Consider the following 21,952-nt stretch of genomic DNA (forward strand, 5'->3'; position numbering starts at 1 on the left):
AGTTAGTAACCAAGGTCTTCAGGAATGAATTCTTAGTCCTGCATGTGACCCCAACTTCTCTTGGCTTTCTAATATTCCTTTATCAGAGCCCCTGTAATCAGCTACCTGCCAGAGTACCCAATCAGATTCCCTCTGAGAACTTAAGAAAGAGAAGGCATTAGATTATGGTGGGCCTTGAGTGGCCCTGAAAGTACTGGTGGGACTTTGGGATGGGGCAGCCATGTTGGAAAACAGATGAGCTGGATGAAGAAGAAAACCAGTACAGGGGAAGATGGAAGGGAGACTTGAGCTCCATTGAGCTCCAGGTCCCAAGAGGTGGTGCCTTGCTATCCCTGCAGTGCATGAGCCCTGCACCATCAAACAATCCTTGCCCCTACCTGAATTGGTTTGAGTGGGTTTCCATGGCTTCAATCATTTGAGTGCACAGTCAAGGTCAGCTGGCAAAATCTGGATGAAGATAGCACAGGGACAGGTAGTAAAGACACCTTCAAAGAGCTTACTTTCCAGGAGGTAAAAGGAGCATCACAGCCCAGAAGCTGGATGCTCGTCACCCTTGTAGGTCAGCTTCCTAAGGATGGGATTCCTGTCTATTCTTGACTGCTCTCATGTCAAACATAGAACTGGTGCTCATCACCCATCCTATGGCCAAATCTGCACAAATGTGATGGGCTGTCCTGCTAGCCAAGGCCTGGGCTTTCAGACACCTTTCAACATCTACGATGAATGCATTGACAATTTGGAATAGAAGGTAACAAATTCTCCCTGATATATTTGTGGAGGCCTACTTTGGTAAATCCCCCAAACAGGGGTTCTAAATTTATGAGGCTCTTCACAAGAGATTAATTGATGTTCTTTGGCCTTCCCTCACCCATCCTGGGGCAAACATTTGATAGGATAGGATAGGAAGTTTGGCAAGGCACTGGTGGCTCATGCCTGTAATCCTAGCTATTCAGGATGCTAAGATCTTAGGATCATGGTTTGAAGCCAGCTGAGGCAGGAAAGACCATGAGACTCTTATCTCCAATGAACCACCAAAAAGCCAGAAGTAGAGCACTCTCTTACATACACACACACACACACACACACACACACACACACACAGTGGATGAATAGAAGGACTACTCAGAATCTTATCTCTTTTTAAAAGAAACAAGAGCTCTGGCAATGCTGCCAGAGCTTGGGAAATTTTCCCCAAGGTTTGCTGTCACATCTTGTTAACTTTGAGCTCTCTCCACATGATTGTCAAAGGCTGTGTCTGAGTCTTTACAGTCCTTACAGACTTGGACTTGGGGCTGGCAGACATGGCCAGATCCACAGCAACAAGTCAAGCAAAAGTTCCACTTTCTTTAGTAATAGTTCCCTCCACAGCAGAGTTCATGTGTCATACAAAATGACCTTTGTGCCCGGTGTCAGAGGCTCCTACCTATAATCCTAGCAGGTCAGAAGGCTGAGATCTGAAGATCAAGATTCAAATCTAGACTGGGCTGGAAAATCTGTGAGACTCTTATCTCCAATTAAATAATAAAAAGCCCGAAGTAGAGTTGTGGCTCAAGTAGTAGAGCAGCAGCCTTGTATGTTCATAGCTAAGGGATTATGCTCAGGCCCGAGTTCAAGCCTCAGGACTGGCACAAAAAATAGCCGTGACCAGTTTCTCCTATCAGCAGAAAATGAAAGAGGCCCAGTACAGGAGTGGATGGTCTGGAAGATGATAAAATGCCTCTCAGAAACATTACTTTATAGGGGCTAAAGATGAAGCTCATTGGTAGATGGAGGGTTTAGTGTGCATAAGGTCTTGAGTTGGATTCTTAGAACCACACAATAAACAAACAAAACCATAAGCCAAGGAAAACAAGAGCACAGGTTATAATCAGATGATCCATGTTGGTCAAAGACCTTCCAGAATGGAATGCAAATTTCTTGAAGAACACTTCTATTTCCAGTGCAGTTAGCTATTAGCAGGCTACAGTCAGTCTCTTCTTAGATAGGAGACAATAAGTCTATCCACTGTGAAGTGGGTTCTCTCTCTCTCTCTCTCTCTCACACACACACACACACACACACACACACACACACACACACACACACACACACACGACCTAGCTCGACTTAGCATGCCCCTGTGGTTGTCCTTCCCTAGCTCACTCTCAGAGAAGTGGCCAGACCCACCCTCCCAACAGTCGCCAGGCCTTGTCCTGTTGATCCTGCTGGGAGCTGGAGCTATCTGAGGGGCAGATACAGTGTGTCCCCTCATCACCCCAGATGCCGGGTGTAATCTGCTTCCAAGGGAGCCTCCCCTGCTCCCCACTGTAAGCATTTCTGTGCCCTCCCTTCCTCCACCCTCCTTGCACCTGGGCGCCAGAAGGGAGGGTAGTGGGGGACCTCCCCAAGGACACAGGGCTTCTTAGCACCCGGCCTGGGGGTGAGAACAGGGAGACAGTGATCAGAGAAGCACATGGATGCCCACTCCATACCCCAGCACCATCCCTTCTTTCTGAGCAGTACTTTAGCAGTCTCTCTCTCTCTCTTTTTTTTTTTTTTGCCAGTTCTGGGCCTTGGACTCAGGGCCTGAGCACTGTCCCTGGCTTCTTCCCCCTCAAGGCTAGCACTCTGCTAGCAGGGCCTGAGCCACAGCACCCCTTCTGGCCGTTTTCCATATATGTGGTGCTGGGGAATCAAACCGAGAGCTTCATGTGTAGGAGGCAAGCACTCTTGCCACTAGGCCATATTCCCAGCCCCTTTAGCAGTCTCTTGATCTGCTTGACTACCATGCTCACTGCTCAGTGGGATTTAGGGCTCATGATGGAAAGAGAAATAGAGTCATTAAAAGAATCAGGTGCTGATGGCTCATACCTGTAATCCCAGCTACTCTGAAGGCTAAAATATGAGGATTGCAGTTCAAAGCCAGTCTGGGCAGAAAAGTCTGGGAGACTCTTATCTGCAATTAACTACCAAAAGGCCAGAGGTAGAGCTATGGCTCAAGTGGCAGAGCTCTAGCCTTGAACACAAAATCTCAGAGACAGCGCTTAGGCCTGGAGTTCAAGCTCCAGGACTGGGATGAAAAAAAAAAGTGCTGGAGGATATGGCTTAAGCAATAGAGCACTGTCTTGGCAAGTATGAAACCCTGAGTTCAAACCCTAATACTGTTAAAGAAGGAAAGAGAAGAAAAGAAAATCAGACCTACTCACTTAACAAAATACATGTATGTTTAAAATGTTTGATTTTTTTAGTCTTGATATGAAATGTGGGGTTTTTAAGTAATGAAAAAATTTTCAATGTTAAAGTAAAGGCAGGAAGGGCAGAGTGGCAACATATGACACATTGGAAAGGAGGGAGGGAGGGAGGGTGGGAGGAAGGGAGGAAGACAAAGGCCCAGCTGCCCCAGCCTGATTTCCTGCAAGGGCATCAGAACGATGAACGGGATGGTCAATATACAGCCTCATCCAGCTGGATCCCCTTCCCATGGTGGGTGGTGCCCATGATGCTGTAGTAATTGAAGCTAGATCCAATCGATCACTGGTCCACTCACTAGCTTTGGAACAGGACTGAACCTCAGAAGCCAGAAACTGGGCCACGCTGGCTATGATCCAGAGAACATCACCCATTCCATAGGCACCGTGTATAGTTACAGAGCCCATCCACCATGTGTCTTGCTTGAGAGGTATGCGGTCTTGGCTTTTCCCTTTCTTTCTGACTCTGTGCTTTACTCCATTCATTTCCCAGGGCCCAATTGTGATGAGGTGGGGGTGGCAGCTCTGGGTAGCATTGGAGTGTCAAGTAGGAAAGATAGGATCAAGTTAAGAATAATAAACAGAATCATCTCTCCTGGTGGAAAGGATATGAAGCTGTCTCAGCTATATATTAGTGGCTCATGCCTGCAATCCTAGCTACTGTTGAGATCTGGAAAACTGCAATTCAAAGACAGCCCATTCAGAAAAGTCTGCAAGAACAAAATAACCAGCAAAATGCTGAGTTAGAGGCATGGATCAAGTGTCAGAGAGCCAGCTAAGCAAGGAAGTTGAGTAAGCATGAGGTCTTGAGTTCAAACCTGGGTTCAAGCAAAGAAAAACAAATCAAAATAAAGTAAGTTAATCCATCTTCTGACTTACTGTCCACTTGTCTTTCCTTGTGATCCCTCCCCCCCACCCCCACCAAGGGCAGAGTCTGTCTGTCCTTCCAGTGACGCAGTGACCTAGATGACTTGAAATGCCAGCCATTCTGGTTCCTTCCCAGGGGAGCAGAATGGAGAGACATCTAACAAGGGACAAATGAAGTCTCCCTTGTCACTGGCTCCACTGAACGTGGCTGAAAGATCAAACAGGCAGGATCAAATGCATCCCTGAGGTCACCAGACAAACTGATCCTATCCACCTCTGTCTGCAGGAAGCTGGTGGCAAAGAAAGAGCCTCAGTCCTAGAACAAAGAAGCCAGTCCTCAGTGATGCCAAAGCCAGGAGCCTTGGATATTAACTTGGAAAGGAAGCCCCACCCACTTCCGGGGAGGACCAGTCCCAGTTCACAGCTATGGCTGGCAGTTCACCCCAAGGTGCTGTGACAATGCCATGGGGTGCTGAGGGGCTCCAGTGCCACTCACCAAGAATGCTGACACCCTTTATCAGAACGAACTCAATTGTGCAGAGAGAGATGGCAAAAGATTCCTAGAGGTCCTGGGGGGGGAGGGGGAGGGAAAACCCATCTCTCCCAACAGTTTCTGCCTCTCCATTCACCTGTGCCCTCAATTCCCTTAAACATGAGTCCTACAATGAAAGCAGGTTAAATTGCCACTATAGATTACATCTTCACTGAGGTGTACCATCAGCCACAGAGCCTGCTGGAGGCAGGCTCAGCAGAGGAGAGGAGAAAAGAGCCAGGCACATCCAGAGCGCACAGGGAACCTGGATCAGGACACAGGAAAGACTAACCTCAAGTGCTAAGATAAGCCTCAGCCTTTCCGTCTCACTGTGGGCCAGGCTGAGTTGTGTTCTCCCAGATTCTGCAGATCTTGGCCTTGGAAGGAGTGACTTTCACTCAGCATCCTAACTTAGATACAGGTGAATAGCTGCTTATAAGATGGATATTGCCAAGCAGTGCCCCTGGGGAACAGCTTCTGGGGAGTTCAAGAATCTGTCAGAAGCCAGATGCTGTAGCTCATGCCTGAAATCCTACTCAGAAGACTGAAATCTGAGAATCATGGCTCAAAGCCAGCTTAAGTGGACAAAGCCAAGCTACTCAGGAGGCTAAGATTTGAAAACCACAATTCAAAGCCAGCCCAGGGAGATTCCATTCCCTATTAACCAACAGAAAAAGCCAGAAGTGGAGGTATGGATCAAATAGTGGTGCATCAGCCTTAAGCAAAGATGTAAGTAAGAGTGTGAGGTGTGAGGCCTTGAGTTTCAAGCCCCAGTACCAGTGTACATGTGCACACTTACACACACACATCTTCCTGATTAGGAGGAAACTTCTCAGTGATCCCAAGGCTCTTGGTCCCAGGATCCTGTTTGGAGAAGCCCTACCCACTACAGGGAGATGTGGCAGAAAAGAGGAAAGGTTCCTATCACAGAACTAGGCCTCAGACCTTAACTTCCTCTCCAGCTCAGGACAATATCCAGAATTCAGTAAAAACAACAACAACAACAACAACAACAACCCAGGAACCAAGTGTATTTTTTTGTCTTTTACTATCCAGGGTGCTTACTTGTAAATTTATAGGCACATTCTAGTCACAACAAACTAGAGAAACCATGCAACCTATGTTTCTTTGGGTCTGGCTTATTTCACTTAAGTTTTTCCAAGTCTTTCCACTTCCTTATGAATGGTACAATAGCATTCTTTCTGATGGAATCATAGAATTCCATTGTGTAAATAGACCACATTTCCTTTATCCACTGAAGGGCATCTGGGTTGATTCCATATCTTGGCCATGATAATTCTTCAGTGAACATGGTTGTGCTGGTAGCTTTAGTGTGGACATGATAAATTACACAGGACTCTAGACATTCACACAGTGAGAACAAAGGAGGATATTCTTAAGAGAGGATCACAAAGGCTCAATAGATATGTGCATCTGATCATATAAAATGAAATTTATCAAAATGAACTCCAAGAAATGGAAACAAGAGGTTTTTTTATTATTTTGTTTTTAATTCTGTCTTCTTTTCTCCTTCATTGCTGTTTTTGTTTTCTGTGCCTTTTGTAAGTTTATCTGTTTGAGAGCCAAGAAATGGTAGGACAATGGCTGAAGTGGTAGAGTACCAGCTGAGCAAGCAAGTTGAGTGAGTGGAAGGTGCTGAGTTCAAACCCCTGCACTGATAACCAAAAAGAATGGTAGGACAACGGGTGAACAAAATGCATCAGTGATATCTACTAGATACTTTTGAAAATGAACTATGCAACTTGTGAGGCAGAGGAAACAGAAGGAAAATACTGGGAGAAAGTCAAGGAAAAGGTGACACTGCTCAAAAAGAGATGTATTCATGGCCTGACTTATTTAACTGCAACCCCTCTGTACATCACCTTTACAATAACAGTTTTAAAAAAACAACAGTAGTGGCTGGGAATATGGCCTATTGGTAAAGTGCTTGCCTCATATACATGAAGCCCTGGGTTCAATTCCTCAGCACCACATATATAGAAAAAGCCAGAAGTGACGCTGTGTCTCAAGTGGCAGAGGGCTAGCCTTGAGCAAAAAGAAGCCAGGGACAGTGCTCAGCCCCTGAGTTGCCCCAGGACTGGCAAAAAAAGTAACCAATACTTCTTTGATTTAGCCCAGGGAAAGTAAGAATAGTAACAAAACAAGAGTGAAAGCCTGTACCATGAGCACGGTTCACCAAGGATTCCAAAAGGACTCTTTGAATGCACTTTTCCTTACAGAAAAATATTGGATACAGGACACAGCTTTCAAGAAAAAGAATTATGTTCCAAAGAATAGGATGAGGCCAGGCCTCTGTGTCTCACACCTGTAATCCTAGCTTCTCAGGGGATTGAGATCTGAGGATCACAGTTCAAAGCCAGTACAGGCAGGAAAGTCTGGAAGTCCCTTACCTCCAATTAACCACTAGAGAGCATGAAGTGGAGCTGTGGCTCAAGTGATAGAGTGCTGGCCTTGAGCAAAATAAAAAGCTCAAGGATATCAGCAAGACCTGAGTTTAAGCCCCAGGACTAGTACAAAAAATAAATAAAGAGGGCTGGATGGCAGTGGCTCACACCAGTAGTCCTAGCTACTCATGGGGGTGAGACTTGTAGGATTGTGATTTGAAGCTAACCTAGGCAGAAAAGTTTCCATGTCCAACTAAACAGCAAAAAGTTGGACTGGAAGTGTGGTACAAGTGGTGGAGCAAGAAAGCCAAGTTAGAGCTTGAGACCCTGAGTTCAAACCCCAGCAACAGTTCCCAAATCAATATAGAAATAGATAAATAAGTAGGAAGCAACCCTTTGCTCCAAATTCAAATGTTACTATACTCAGCTCATAGTCAACTCCTTCAAGGAGAAGATGGTTTCCAAGGATTAACCGATCCAGATGTTAACTGTGTCCCTACTATTTATAACAGGGTCAGCATTCTTAGGCAACATCAGGCCCAGAGAGACACAGAAACTTTCTCTGCTTCCACTCTCAGTGGCTGGTTATTCACTTCCTGTCTCCCTGGCCTCTGCAGGACCCAAGCTAGAGGTCTCTCTGGGGGCTAGGACCCAGTCACATGCCAGAAGATCTTGGGTGACTGTGGGGGACAGCTGATGGGAAACAGCAAGATCACAGCTTGGTTTACTTTCAGCCACTCCTTCCAAACAGCACTCAGTCTGACAAATTCTAGAACATAAAACAAACAGAGCAAAGGAAAAATAATGACTAAGTAGCCTTCTCTAGGGTGAAAGGTTAGGAAGTTCTCATTCTGAAAAGGAACTAGTACAATACTACACAGGTCATCTTTGTATCCCCAAATAGTGTCTAGGGGATTTATTTTTAATTTACTATTTTTGTGTGTGTGGGGGGGGTGGTTACTGGAGCTTGAACTCAGGGCCTAAGTACTCTTCCTTATCTTATTTGCTTAAGGCTGGTGCTCTATCATTTGAGCTTTTTGGCTTTTGGAGTAACTGGAGATAAGAGTCTCACAGATTTTTCTGCCCCAGCTGCCTTCTAGCCTCAATCCTCAGATCTCAGCCTCCTGAGGAGCTGGGATGACAAGCATAAGCCACCAGTGCCCAGCTTTGCATAGGGAATATCGAAGCTGACCTTTGGTAAGGGGTCCCTTTGGTCTCTTTGCGGGGCTTTTTATCAAGGAGTTAAAACCACTCACATGTTCTCTCATTTGAATACATGTCATGGAGCCCCTCTAAATCCATGACTGTGTCACAATTGAGGTGCACTGAGGCAAGGCCCCTGGGGAAGAGAACCCTGGCCAGGTCCCCCGTCCCCTCAACCCTGCCTAATCTGCCACATCCCAGCTACAAAGATGCCTCCAGCCCCATGGCTTCCTTGTGAACCTTCTGACCCTAGCCCTGGTTGCCTGGGCAGTCTTCAGCTCTGGAGTAGGCGGCCCATTGGGACCTGTTGAAGCCCTCCTGGGGTCTCAAGTGGAGTCTCTGTGACCTCCAAGTGAACTTACCGGTCCCATTCCAGTGTCCTGGTCCCCACTGACACCCCCATCAGTGTAACCGGCCAGTTAGGGCCCTTTCACAAGCTCTTTTTATCTGCTATTTCCCCAAAAGTATATTAAATGGAGCTGTGGCTCAAGTAGAAGAGTGCCAAAGCATTGAGTGAAAAAGCTGAAGGATAGCACCCAGTCCATGAGTTCAATCTCCAGTACTGGTGCATGTGCACCATGCACACACACACACACACACACACACACACACACACACACACACAGATTCTTATTTATAATCTCAATTATGTCCAATAAAGCTAAACTCTATCTCCATGTGTTACCTCTTCTACATAAGTAAGTCACTGTCATATCCAGAGAGAGAGGGAAAGCCCAGCCCCTCTGTCTCATAACTTAAGTGGACAAAGGCCTACTGATGCTGCTGATACTGCTTCGTGCATGTTTGCAAGTCCAAGTTTTTCATCTAAATCCACACAACACAGTGGGGATGGCCATGCAGGTCAGGAGGAGAAAGAAGGTTTCCATCTGGTATGTACATTTCACTCCAGTTGTCAGTTTCCCCCTTTGAGTGTGTCTGCACAAGTGGCCACTGTAAACATGGTGAAGTGTGCTTGCTTACTTAAGCAGATACTTTAAATATTTAGTAAATTTCATTCCTAATTATGCATTACAGGTCCCCAGATAAAAAGGAATGAATGCATTTCTTCCACCAAAACCTGGTCTCCGTTCCCTGTGAAATTCATTCACTTCAGTTTTAAGTATTAATTTCCCCTCTCACTTTTTTGGGGTTAAACAAAAATCAGATGATAAATCATATTCTTATTTCATCTTTGCCTTCAAACATGTTTAGGGTGACAATGGATTCTATCAGTTTTCTCCACATGCCACATTGAAACCTGACACTAATTGTAGATCAAAGAACAACTCCCTTGTTAAATATCCAAACTTGTTAGGTGCTGGTGGTTCACACCTGTAGGCTGAGGCTTAGGAGGCTGAGATTTGAGGATTACAGTTCAAAGCCAGCCCAGGCAGGGAAGTCTGTAAGATTCTTATCTCCATTTAACCACAAAACCCTAACCCCTAATCCTTACCCAAACTTTAATCTTAACCCTAACCCTAACCTATGAAAAAAAGAGTAGTGGCTCAAGTGGTAGGGCACTAGCTTGAGCAAAAACAGTGCAGGAAAAGCACCCAGGTTCTGAATTTAAGCCCCAGGACCAGCAAACACACACACACACACACACACACACACACACACACACAATGCAGAATCTCAGATATCTGCATTGGTGACTACAGAACGGGACTGTGCCTATGACCAGGGGATCCTCAGACTTCCTGGACTCCACTCCAGCCCTAACCCAAGCCAGGTGCCATCCTCTCACTGAGTATCCCTACAAAGCCCACATTTTAGGGAGGAACCAAGTCAGATGTCAGTGCCTACAGGATCAAGTCTGGGATAACAGGAAACCAGGCTGGATGGATAAAGATGTAAAGGCAAAGAGACTGAACCCCAGAGAGAAAGCTGAGTGCATTACAGCTCATACCTGTAATCCTAGCTTTTCAGAAGGCTGAGACCTGGAGGCTCAAGGTTTGAAGCCATCCCAGGCAGAAGATCCAAGAAACTCTTATTTTCAGTTCACCAACAAAATGCTGGACTGGAGATGTGACAAGCAAGCTAAGCAAGAGCTTCATGCTTCAAATTCAAGCCCGGTTACACACACACACACACACACACACACACACACACACACACACACACACACATATTAAAGATTGTGAATGTGAGCTTGCCCAATCTGAGCAGAGGGGCAGGGCCCCTACATTAAGGATAAAGGGGAGAAGGCTGCCTGCTCCAAGGGCTTGATTGACAGATTTTGGTTGGAGGTGCATCCTTCTGCAGAAGTAACTTTTACCATGCCAAAATAATTTTTGTTTCTGTGTCTTCTGTTGTGACTCTAGTGATCCTTAGAAATCATATTTCTAAACACACGACTAGCAAGAAGACCTCATCAGGCACCAGCACTGTGCTTTTCAACTGACAACATCCACAGCTATGAATTAAATAATTTTTGTTTAAAATCTAGCCAGTCTTGGGCATTTTGTTATAGCAATGAACCAGACTAAGATACATGCTGACTGAGTGATGGGGTAAACAACTCCAGCTAGCACTAACTGATAGTTTTTCCCAATGTGAATTCTTCACTGGAGTGTGAGAAGTTTCTTTGGCTGGTAAGACAGATCTTATCCCCCTCACAGGCTGTAGCTTATTTCCTCATCACAGTCGCCTTCTCCAGTTTCAATCCATCCTTTTGGAAACTAGTTTCTCTGGGCTGACTGTGGAGTCCCATTACAGTCTTGCCAGTGCAATAGATAGAGCACACTTGCCTCCCTCCCAAGCTCAAAGCAACAAAGATATAATTTAAGTACATATTAGAAAGTCTTATTAAAACCATAAGAAAAAAAACAAATAAAGTAAGTCATGATAAAATAGTAAATCTCCAATCTGGTATACAGTAGGTAGCCAAGACCTGGGAATGTAGTGCTCGGTCTCCTCTTCCTCCATGAAGGGAGAGCTGCCTCATTTTCATAGATGTCTTGATGAACATCTCAGCAAGCTGTGAACTCAGCTTGGTTCCATTCCACTTAGCAAAACAGATCAGAGTCACCATTTGTAGGCCTGGTGACTCACATCAGGACCTCCTAAGAGCCTCTTCTGTGTATCCCTACACTGTACCCCACCCAGCCAAAGAAATCAAAGCTACACACTCTGGAGCTAGGGGCTAGACACTGACAAAGATTCTTTCCATAACCAAACTGCAGCAGCCTTCTCTGAGCCTCGCTCAGCGGGCTCAGTCCTAGCCTATGAACGGCTTCTAAAAGTCCTATCCAGTATGCCTGGGACAATTCTTACTATGAGCAAATTCAAGATGGCCAAATGAGCTGTCTGTTCTAGCCAACACCTTCTGAAGACAACTTGTACCCCACATCTGTAGGAAGGAAGGAGTCCCACCCCCAGATGCTTGTTACAAACCCAGATTATATTCCCTTTGGGCCAGAGACCACACTCCCTTCACATTGCTCTCTGTGTGTGTGCGTGTGTGTGTGCAAGTGTGCACATGCATGTGCACATGCGCATCAGTACTGGGATCTAAACTCAGAGCCTGAGTGCTGTCCTTTAGCTTTTTTGCTTAAGACTGGTGTTCTACCATTTAAGCCACAGCTCCACTTCTGGCATTTTTTCTGGTTAATTGGAAATAAGTCTCATAGACTTTCCCACGTGGGCTTTGAACCTTGATCTTCAGATCTTAGCCTGCTGAATAGCTTGGATTACAGATGTGAGCCACCAATACTTGATCCAATTGCTTTCGGTGATTTTTATGCTTCCTTGACTCTTCTCACTCACCTCATGCAAATTCCCACTCTCCCTGTAAAATACCCTATACCCATAGTACATGCAAGCTAGAGTTCTATTCAGTTCATCCTGGATGCCACAGGATCACAATGTTACTACTGAATACAATCTGTCTTGACCCGTGACCAATGCAATTAGGTTCAGCCTGCTTTGTCTGATGGCACACATAGTCCAATTGAGAAAGATAAAAAAGGGACACATTTCTTTCTGGGGCACTGGATGAAGGCAAGCAGTGTAAGAGCATTATTAAGTACTGTTAAGACACTGCAATATTAATGATAAGCCTTTACACAGGTATCTCTTTTAATGTTTACTTTTGCCTTAAATGTGCTAAGATGTTGAGGCCTGGGTCAATTTGACTAGCTAACTGGCAGCTGTTAAACTCATCCTTGGTGCCATGACTGCCTTGAACCAAAGGACCAAGAGACAATCAGCTAACTGGACTGCTCTCATGCCAGCACCAGTTGCTAAGGACCGTCCACAGGTGCCTTGAGGAAGCTACACAGCAACCTGAAGCACAAAGCGAAGACTATTTCAATCAGCTTGCAGAAGACTTTTGCCATGAAAAGGCTTTGTGAACTCTAGATGATCCTGAATCCAGGCCATGGGGTAAGCACTTTCCTTGGTGGCCCAACAGAAGGCTTGAGACTGGTACAAATACAATCCTGAATTTGCATAAGGGAATGCTATGATTGGTGTAAGCATTATCTCTCATGAGGGTCTGTGCTATGATTGGTGTGAACAATCCTCTATTTGCATGAAGGTGTGCTAGGATTGATAAAAGCAGGGTCCTTCATTTGCATGTTGGACTATTCCATGACTGGTGCAAATAGTCTTCAACTGTCATGATTGGAGCAGGCCAAGCATGTGGCCCTATTGCCACACTTCGGTTCTGTCTATATAAGCAGGCTGTTCAGGTCAACTTAGGTCTAATAAATTCTTCTATAAAGTCATCTCTTTTTTTAACCTGTTTTTAATTTTGATCATTAGTAGAGTGGGCTTAGCTAGGTACATAAAGAAAGAAAAGGTTCTAATAGCTGATAACATTATGGGGCAGATGGAGTTCCACAGAGTAGCTACACAGGACAGAAATGATGGGGAATCAGAGGTGGCAGATAATGAGGGCTGAGCAGAACTGAAGATGAGAAACAGTAGTCTTGGGCTGCTGGAAGAGTTCCAGGGAGCTGCTAAAGGGCTAGGTTCTCAAATACTCTAGGCTGAAAGCTCTAACACTTGCCATGGTTGAATTAAGGATACTGGTACCCAGGTCTTATAGGAGAGTTACAACACCAGCAGGCACTGCCTGCTGCTGTCAGTGCTGTCTGCTACCACTGCTCACTGCTGCCAAGTTTTTAAATCCAGAGCATTAAGCCTCCAGTCTCAGTAACCAAAGCCATAAATCTCTGACTTCTAAAGTCTAGAGCAATAGGCCTCTGCCCTCAGGATTGGAGCTGTGAGCCTCTAAGCTTTAGGCACTCAGAAACCAGTACTATCAGCATGGGAAGAGCTTCTCTTTACTTACTCATGATTCCTAGCTAGGTGGGGCAGAAGCTGATTGGTAACATAATCTGTTAGAGAAAGACAGATTTTTCTCAGAGGTAGAGTAGCTAGACTTGGAGCAGAAATTTGTTCCTTTCTGTCCTTGCTTCATTTCCACACCCTAGGTCAACATTAGAGTTCAAGTAAAGCTGTGTCCTCACTCCACAGTTTGGCTCACATGGCCATGGCCCAGAGGCACACAAGATATGGTTCGGCCCAGCAGAATCAACACAGGGTCCCCCCATGGACCTCCTCCTGACATCAGGGTCCCGCCACAGACATCCTCCCAACATCAGGGTCCTCACATGACCTCAGGGTCCCCAAATAACCTCATGATCCCCACACAGATATCCTCCTGACCTCAGGGTACCCCCATGGATATCCCCCTGACCTCAGGGTCTCCCAAAAGACATCCTCCTGACCTCAGGGTACCCCCATGGACCTCCTCCTGACATCAGGGTCCCCATATGACCTCAGGGTCCCCACATGGACCTCTTCCTGACATCGGGTCCACACATAACCTCAGGGTCCCCAAATGACCTCAGTATCTCCACAGAGACATCCTCCTGACCTCAGGGTCCCCACATGGACCTCTTCCTGACATCAGGGTCCCCACACAGACATACTCATGACATCAGGGTCCCCCCGATGGATCTCCTCCCGACATCAGGGTCTGCACATGACCTCAGGATCCCCACATGACCTCAGGATCCCCTCATGGACATCCTCCCAACATCAGGATACCCACATGGACATCCTCCCAACATCAGGGTCCCCATATGACCTCATGGTCCTCACATGGACCTCCTACTGACATCAGGGTCCCCACATGGACCTCCTTCTGACATCAGTGTCCCCACATAGACCTCCTCATGACATCAGGGTCCCCACATGGACCTCCTTATGACATCAGGGTCCTCACACAGACCTCCTCCTGACCTCAGGGTCTCCACATGGACCTCCTCATGACATCAGGGTCCCCACACGACCTCAGGGTCTCCACATGGACCTCCTTTTGACCTCAGGGTCCCCACATGGACCTCCTTCTGACATCAGGGTCCCCACATAGACCTCCTCATGACATCAGGGTCCCCACATGGACCTCCTCATGACATCAGGGTCCTCACACAGACCTCCTCCTGACCTCAGGGTCCCCCTATGGACCTCTTCATGAAATTAGGGTCCCCACATGACCTCAGAATCCCCTCACAGATACCCTCCCAACATCAGGATACCCACACGAACATCCTCCTGACATCAAGGTCCCACATGACCTCAGAGTCCCCACATGGACCTCCTCATGATATCAGGGTCCCCACATGACCTTAGGGTCTCCACATGGACCTCCTTTTGACCTCAGAGTCCCCACATGGATCTCCTTCTGACATCAGGGTCCCCATAGACCTCTTCATGACATCAGGGTACCCACATGACCTCATGGTCCTCACACAGACCTCCTCCTGATATTAGGGTCCCCACATGAACTCAGGGCCCCCCATGATCTCAGGGTCCCCACATAGACCTCCTTGTGACATCAGACATGCCCTCACCTCTCATTTCTGTTGTTGAAGATCCATTAGACCAGGCTTTCCACTTGTTCTTGTACTTGCTGATTTCCTGCACCTTGCAGACATACTGTCCTTGATCCGATGGCCTGAGGCTCAGGACAGACAGCCGGTAGAGTGTCCCTCGTCGCTCCTCCAGCAGACGCAGCCTCTGTCGGTTGGCACTGCGACTAAAGTTCCCATAGTACTGCACCATCCGGAGCTTGGTCATCTTGACCATCAGTGTCTCTTGGGAGTCAGACTGTGCAAAGAACCATCGTACAGCCAGCAAGCTGTCCTTGCGCCTCTTCTGGGAGACATGGCAGAGCAGAGTGGCATTTTCTCCTTCCAGGTAGTCAACCACAGGCCCAGGGGACACAGTGACATTGAGAGCCCCACAGACTTCTGCAAAGGAAAAGAGGGAGAGGAGAAAATAAGGAATAAAGGCCTTATCTTACGCTCATGCAGACAACCCAGGCAGGAGCCACAGAGATATCCTGGTGCTGTTGGTGTCTGTGTGCCTGGCATAGCCAGAGAGGCAGTGACCCTGAGCCTGTCAAAATTCACAATCCATGGGCTAGAAATATGGCCTAGGGGTAGAGTGCTTGCCTAACATACATGAATCCCTGGGTTCAATTCCTCAGCACCACATATATAGAAAAACCCAGAAGTGGCGCTGTGGCTCAAGAGGTAGAGTGCTAGCCTTGAGCAAAAAAGCCAGGGACAGTGCTCAGGCCCTGAGTCCAAGCCCCAGGACTGGCAAAAAAAAAAAAAAAAATTCACGATTCACCTTTATGGGGGTAAGAGGAAGAGGTTCTTTTGGGGGTATCCTCCATGGGTTCCCACATTCTCACTTACACATGATTCTTCCTTTCTGTAGAATTTCAAACACTGGCCACTTGGGAAAATGCATTTCTTGAACATTTTTAAATTAGTCACTGACATTTAACATTCAGAAGAATGGGATTTGGGGAATCTTGAAAGCATCCAGTTCACCCCTCATCTGCCCCACTACCCTCAAGGACTGCTTTTTAAATACCTACAGGGCCACACACCACTGGTTGGTGGTTCATGTCTGTAATCCTAGATACTCAGGAGGTTGAGATCTGAGAGTCAGCAGTTCAAAGCCAGCCAGAGCAGGAAAGTCCATGAGACTCTTATCTCCAATTAATCACCAAAAAGCTGCAAGTGGAGCTGTGGCTCAAGTAGTAGAGTACTAGCCTCGAGCACAAAAGCTTGGGAACAGTATGCAGGCCCAGAGTTCAAGCCCCAGGACAAGTTTGAGCATGTGCGCGCACGCGCGCGCGCACACACACACACACACACACACAGTGCCCAAAGCTAGGGGTCAGAGTTGCCCTGAGGAAGGGCAGTGATGCCCTTTAAGATAACAAGGCCTGTCATCCTTCCTCAGGCACTGCTATGTCAGCTCTAACCAGGGTGCATGCTCAGTAAGAGAGGCAGGATGTTAACTGGTAGCAGTGAGCTGGAATGACAGTGTTTCCTAAGTGTTTTCTTCAGAATCCAGTTCTATGTTTGCAGAGTTGAAGTACAAAAAACAGCAAAGAATGAATAAGTCCCAGGAACAAAAGATGTCCCCAAATATACTGTTTCGTTCAAGACTAATGCTCTGCCATAAGCCACAGCACCACTTGAAGCTTTTTTGGTGATTAGTTGAAGATACGAGTCTCATAGATTTTCTGCCCAAGTTGGCTTTGAACTGCATACCCTCAGATCTCAGCCTCTTGAGTAGGGAGCCTGTAGGCAAGACTATACATAGGTCAGGTGCATTCCCAGGCAGGAAACTAGACATATTATCTCAAAAATAACCAGTGAAAAACAGGGCTTAACTCATAGAGCATTTGCTTGGCATGTGCCAGGCCATGAATTCAAAACCCAGGATTGTCAAAATAAACAAATATACTGAATAACTAGAGAGTTGTGATTTGGGAGTTGATTTTCTTTCTTAGCTCTTAAAAGCCAAACACCAGCCACAGAATGTTCTAGAATTATCTAAGATTCTTAACCACATCCTTAAAGTACTTTTTGTCACTGAAGATAATACAACCTGGGAAGTGGTGACTTCTACTTGATTTGACAAAAGACACTTCATGCAGGTGGTACAGAAAAAAGTCTTGTGTTTCCCAAAGCATCCTGCGGGCTGATGCCTGGCTCCTTTAGTGACTATCCTAGTGTTGAGAGCCAGGCATCAGCGGCTCATGCCTATAATCCTAGCTACTCAGGAGGCTGAAATCTGAGGATCAAAGTCAGAAGCCAGCTGGGACAGAAAAGCCCAGGAGCCAGAAGTGGAACTGTGACTCAAGTAGTAAAGGACTAGCTTTGAGCAAAATAAAGCTCAGGGGGCAACATCCATGTCTTAAGTTCAAGCCCTAGGACAGGCAAGAAAGAGACAGTTGGGGGGGAGGGGGCAAGGGGAAGGGGAGAGGGCAGGGGGAGGGGGAGGAAAGTAGGAAAGTAGAGGGGAAGGAAGGAATAGGCAAAGAAAGGAACTGGCCAGTGTCATTCCTGCCTCTCTCCCACCTTGGTGGCATCCTGCCATAGGCCCTGCTAAACAGCTGACTGCTGAAACCTAGCTAATGTGTACTGGTCTCTTCTCATGGTAAAAGCTCCCTAGTGTGCAGGGCAGCAGCTGGGACCCCAGGTTGACCCCACCCCAACAAGCACAGGAGGAGAGAGCAGAGAGACATAACAGCTGCCTTCCAGACTCCAAAGCCAAGTCTGCCACAACCCCCAGGCTCCCCACAGCAGGAGACCCTGGGAAGACAGGAAATGGAGACAGTATGAGTGAGATGACAACACAGCCTGGACCTCACTCCCAGCTCACTCCCCTCTGGTTAATGCCGCCACAGCAATGGAGGGATTATTTATAGTGACTGAAACCAGGAGAATGTGCCAAGTGCTCCGGTCCCCCTAGAGAGGCCAGATTCCATCCTGGAAACAAACTAGTAACCCTTCCCTTCCTGCAGCCCAGGCTCCATCAGCAGTTCCCAGGAAAAAGCTTGGGCTGAGCTAGCTTCCTAGGTGGCATGCTTCTTTTCCCTTTGGCAGTGCCTCTCTGCCTTATTTTGACCCATTCAGGTCCCCAAATGATCCAGGCATCCGTTTCTTCCACCAAAGTTCAAAGACCTTTGTTTTGGGCTGAGCTGTGTCCTCCCTGCCATATCTATGGGCTGAAGTGCTCATCCCTGGTATCAAACATGCTGGGGTCTTTATAGGGGTCATTAATTAACATTAGGATGGGTCCCCTCTAACATTATTGGCTTCCAGAGAGGAAGAGGGGCTCAGGGCCAGACACACAGAAGAGAAGACTATGCTAGGATGGGGGAACAGAGGCCCTCTGCCAGTCAAGGAGGGAGAGCTCAGGAGGAAACCCCCTGCTGGTGCCTTGACCTTGAACTTCCACTCTCCAGGTTGGTGGTTGAGGCCCCCAATATGTGAAGTTTTGGGGGGTTTTTTGTGTGTGTGCCAGTACTGGGGCTTGAACTTGGGACTCACATTTTGCTTAGCTTTTTTTTTTTTTTTTAAATCAGAGCTGGCTATCTACCACTTGAGCTACAGCTCTACTGGCTTTTCACTGGCTAATTATAAATAAGAGACTCATGGATTCTTCTGTTCAGATTGGTTTTGAACTGTGATCCTCAGAACTCAGCTTCCTGAATAGCTAGGATTCCAGAATTGAGATATAGGTGTCTAGCTGAGGTATTGTTTTGTGTTTGTTTTTTTTTTAATGTCAGCCTGAGAAAACAAACACAGCCCCCTACTTGCCACCAGCTTTGATGGTCACACTCACCTTCCAAATGGGAGAGGGGATAAAACTGAGATGATAGAGTCTTCCCCTGTCTGAAAGCTTTGCTGACATCACAGGCTTAGAGTTGTGATGTCCCCACTGCAAAGTCAGGTATGCCCTCCAGCACCACAGGTAGCCTTCTGCCAAGCACAGGTGGAAGCCGAAGCCGTGTGTGTGTGTGTGTGTGTGTGTGTGTGTGTGTGTGTGTTGAGGAAGAAGAGTCCAGTCACACACACACACACACACACACACACACACACACACACACACACACTATGCCTTCCTACTGGGAACCCTAGCTCCTCCAGCTATGTCACAGGCCACACATGATGTGAAGACAGCATGCAAGTCCTTGTGGAGGAAAAAGACAGAGTGCAGGCACTGACTCAGGCATTCCATTGCACTGTATCACCATCCTCAAAAAGCGACTGAGGCTTAAAGCCAGACTTTATTCCTAGCGGTCAGTAGGCTAGGATCTGAGGGACTGCGGTTCGAAGCCAGCCCCGGCAGAAAAGTCCTTGAGACTTTTATCTACAATTAACCACCAAAAAGCAAAAGTGGTTGATTGTCAGCCTTGAGGGAAAAAGCTAAAGGATAGTACCTAAACCCTAAGTTCAAGCTCCAGTACTGTACCCAAAACAAAAACCTTCACTACAATAACAATTAAAAAAAAAAAGATAGCTATTGCTGGGTGCCAGTGGCTCATGCCTATAGTTCTGGCTACTCAAGAGGTCTGAGATCTGAAGATCATGAGCTGTTTGAAGACAGCTCAGGTAGAAAAGTCCATGGACTTCCTATTTCCATTTAATGAGCAAAAAGCCAGAAGCAGAGCTGTGGCTCAAGTGGTAAAGCATCAGCTGTCAGTGAAAAAGCCAAGTAACAGTGTCCAGGCCCTTAGTTCAAGCTCTACTACTAGCATTAAAAAGCCCTAAAACACCAAAACAATTTAAAAAAACTATTGCAAGGTGCCCATGGCTCACCCCTGTAATCTTAGCTACTCAGGAGGCTGAGCTCTGAGAATCACAGGTTCAAAAGCTAGTCCAGTCATTAAAGTCCAGTTAAACAGCACAAAGCCAGCCATGCATCAGGAAGACATAGGAGAATTTAACTATGGTATCATTGGCAATAGAGAAATTGTCCAGTGTTTAAGAAAATCACAGAACAATCCTGATCTAGACTTTGAGGTCAAAGAAGAGATCTGGAAATGTGATCATATGCTAAAGTTCACAGCAGAAGTAATAAATAGCAGTGCCAGGAGTGACTTTCTTGGAAGAGGGTCCCATCTGTGCAAAGGCCCTTAGGTAGATGGAAGCCCATGCAGACTACAAATGGAAACAATCAGTGTCTTGTGGTAAACTGTACCCCACTGTGGCCCAAATACTCACTTCCGCCTGAATATGTGTCTCAGGAGGGAAATGGGATAAGATGAGATATACATGACCCTAGGCTTTCCTCATACTCTGGAGAGAAGTAATAGGGCGTGGAATCTGTGGCTGGAAGGGAGAAGTGGGGGTGGAAAGGTTGAGGCTGATATCCACCAGAGCTGGGCTGGAACTTGCATTCTGAGAGGATAATCAGTGTCTCCATCTGCAACTGGGGTGGTACCTATTGTGTTGAGCACAAAATTTCTACCAGTAATACCTTTTTCCCCCCGTCCCCCCCTCCCCCCGTCCCCCCCTCCCCCCCTCCCCCCCCCCCCCCCCCCCCCCCCCGTCCTGGGAGTTGGCCTCAGGGCCTGAGTCCCTGAGAGTCTTTTTACTCAAGGCCAGCACTCTACCACTTGAGCCACAGTGCCACTTCCGGCTTTTTCTGTTTATGTGGTGCTGAGGAATTGAACCAGGGCTTCATGCATGCTAGGCAAGCACTCTGCTGCTAAGCCACATTCCCAGCCCGAGTAATACCTTTAAAATGCAGTTTTTATTGTTTGTACCAATGCTGGAACTTGAACCCAGGGCCTTGTTCCCTGCTTGGCTTTGCACCTCAAGGCTAGCACTCTCCCACTTGAGCCACAATTCTACCTCAAGTGGGGGAGGGGGAGTGCCAGCCTTGAGCAAAAAAGATAAAGGGAGAGCATGAGCACCTGAGTTCAAACCCTAGTAAAATAAAAGCCCAGGCCCTGGGAGGCTGGGTTTAGGAGCACCTTTCAGAGAGGCCACCAGGGTTGCCCAGGTGACTCACTTATATTAAGCCTATGGCTCAACTTCATTCTTAGGTGGGACAAACACTGTCTGGCCCCAGGACAGAAGCTTGCCCATGGCTTCTACACCAAGCATGGTCCTAGGCTCTTTAGATAAACTTTCCAGTTCATTTTCATCTTCTGCTAATCCTCCATTCACAGACAAGAGGACTGAGGCACAGAAAGGCTAAGCAATATGTTCAAGCTCATGGTAAAATTGAATTTGAATAGAATATAGGTGACCTGGTTTCAAAGACAACTCCTAACTACACCCTCTGCATCATAGCTTGACTTTTAGTAAATTCTTGGCCTGTCAGATTTCTTTACTTTAAAATTAAAGGTGGAGCTGTGTGTCAGTGGCCCATGCCTGTAATCCCAGCTATTCAGGAGGCTGAGATCTGAGGACCGTAGTGCAAGCCAGGGACAGGAAAGTCTGTGAGACTCTTATTTCCAATCAACCACCAAAAGGCTGGAAATGGAGCTGTGGTTCAAGTGGTAGAGCTCAAGTTTTGAGTTAAAAAGAAAAAAAAGCTAAAATGACAGCACCCAGGCTGAGTTCAAACCCCAGTACCAGCACACACAAAAATAATTAAAATTAAATAGATAAGCAAATGAAATGCAACATGGGATCAGGTGATCTGGAAGGTCTTACTCCCAGCAAGAAGGACAAGTGGAATACAGGTGGAAAAGCCAGGGCCTGTGTATTCAGCCAGTCTGCAGGCAGGAACTGTATGCTGGCCACAGCCCTGACCAGGCCAGTGGGTTAACCAATCTCCAGTCGTTCCACTCCTAGCCAGGAGAGTGGCCATCTAGAACAGGAGTATTTCCCAGGGTGTCTGGAAAGTTCTGCAAGTCTGGCCAGGAGGGCCCTACT

At 46.8% G+C, this 21,952-nt stretch overlaps 1 protein-coding gene across 1 annotated transcript in view; it reads right to left on the minus strand.

The window, feature by feature from the left end:
- Nucleotides 1-21,952, minus strand: part of Vstm4 (V-set and transmembrane domain containing 4) — a 91,010-nt gene that overhangs the window by 67,636 nt on the left and 1,422 nt on the right. Inside the window, exon 2 of the mRNA XM_048339222.1 lies at nt 15,101-15,499. Coding sequence (XP_048195179.1) covers nt 15,101-15,499 — 399 coding nt within the window. The remainder of the gene's footprint in view (nt 1-15,100; nt 15,500-21,952) is intronic.

Source organism: Perognathus longimembris, chromosome 2 (assembly GCF_023159225.1).
Source record: "Perognathus longimembris pacificus isolate PPM17 chromosome 2, ASM2315922v1, whole genome shotgun sequence".
Classification (NCBI taxonomy): domain Eukaryota; kingdom Metazoa; phylum Chordata; class Mammalia; order Rodentia; family Heteromyidae; genus Perognathus; species Perognathus longimembris.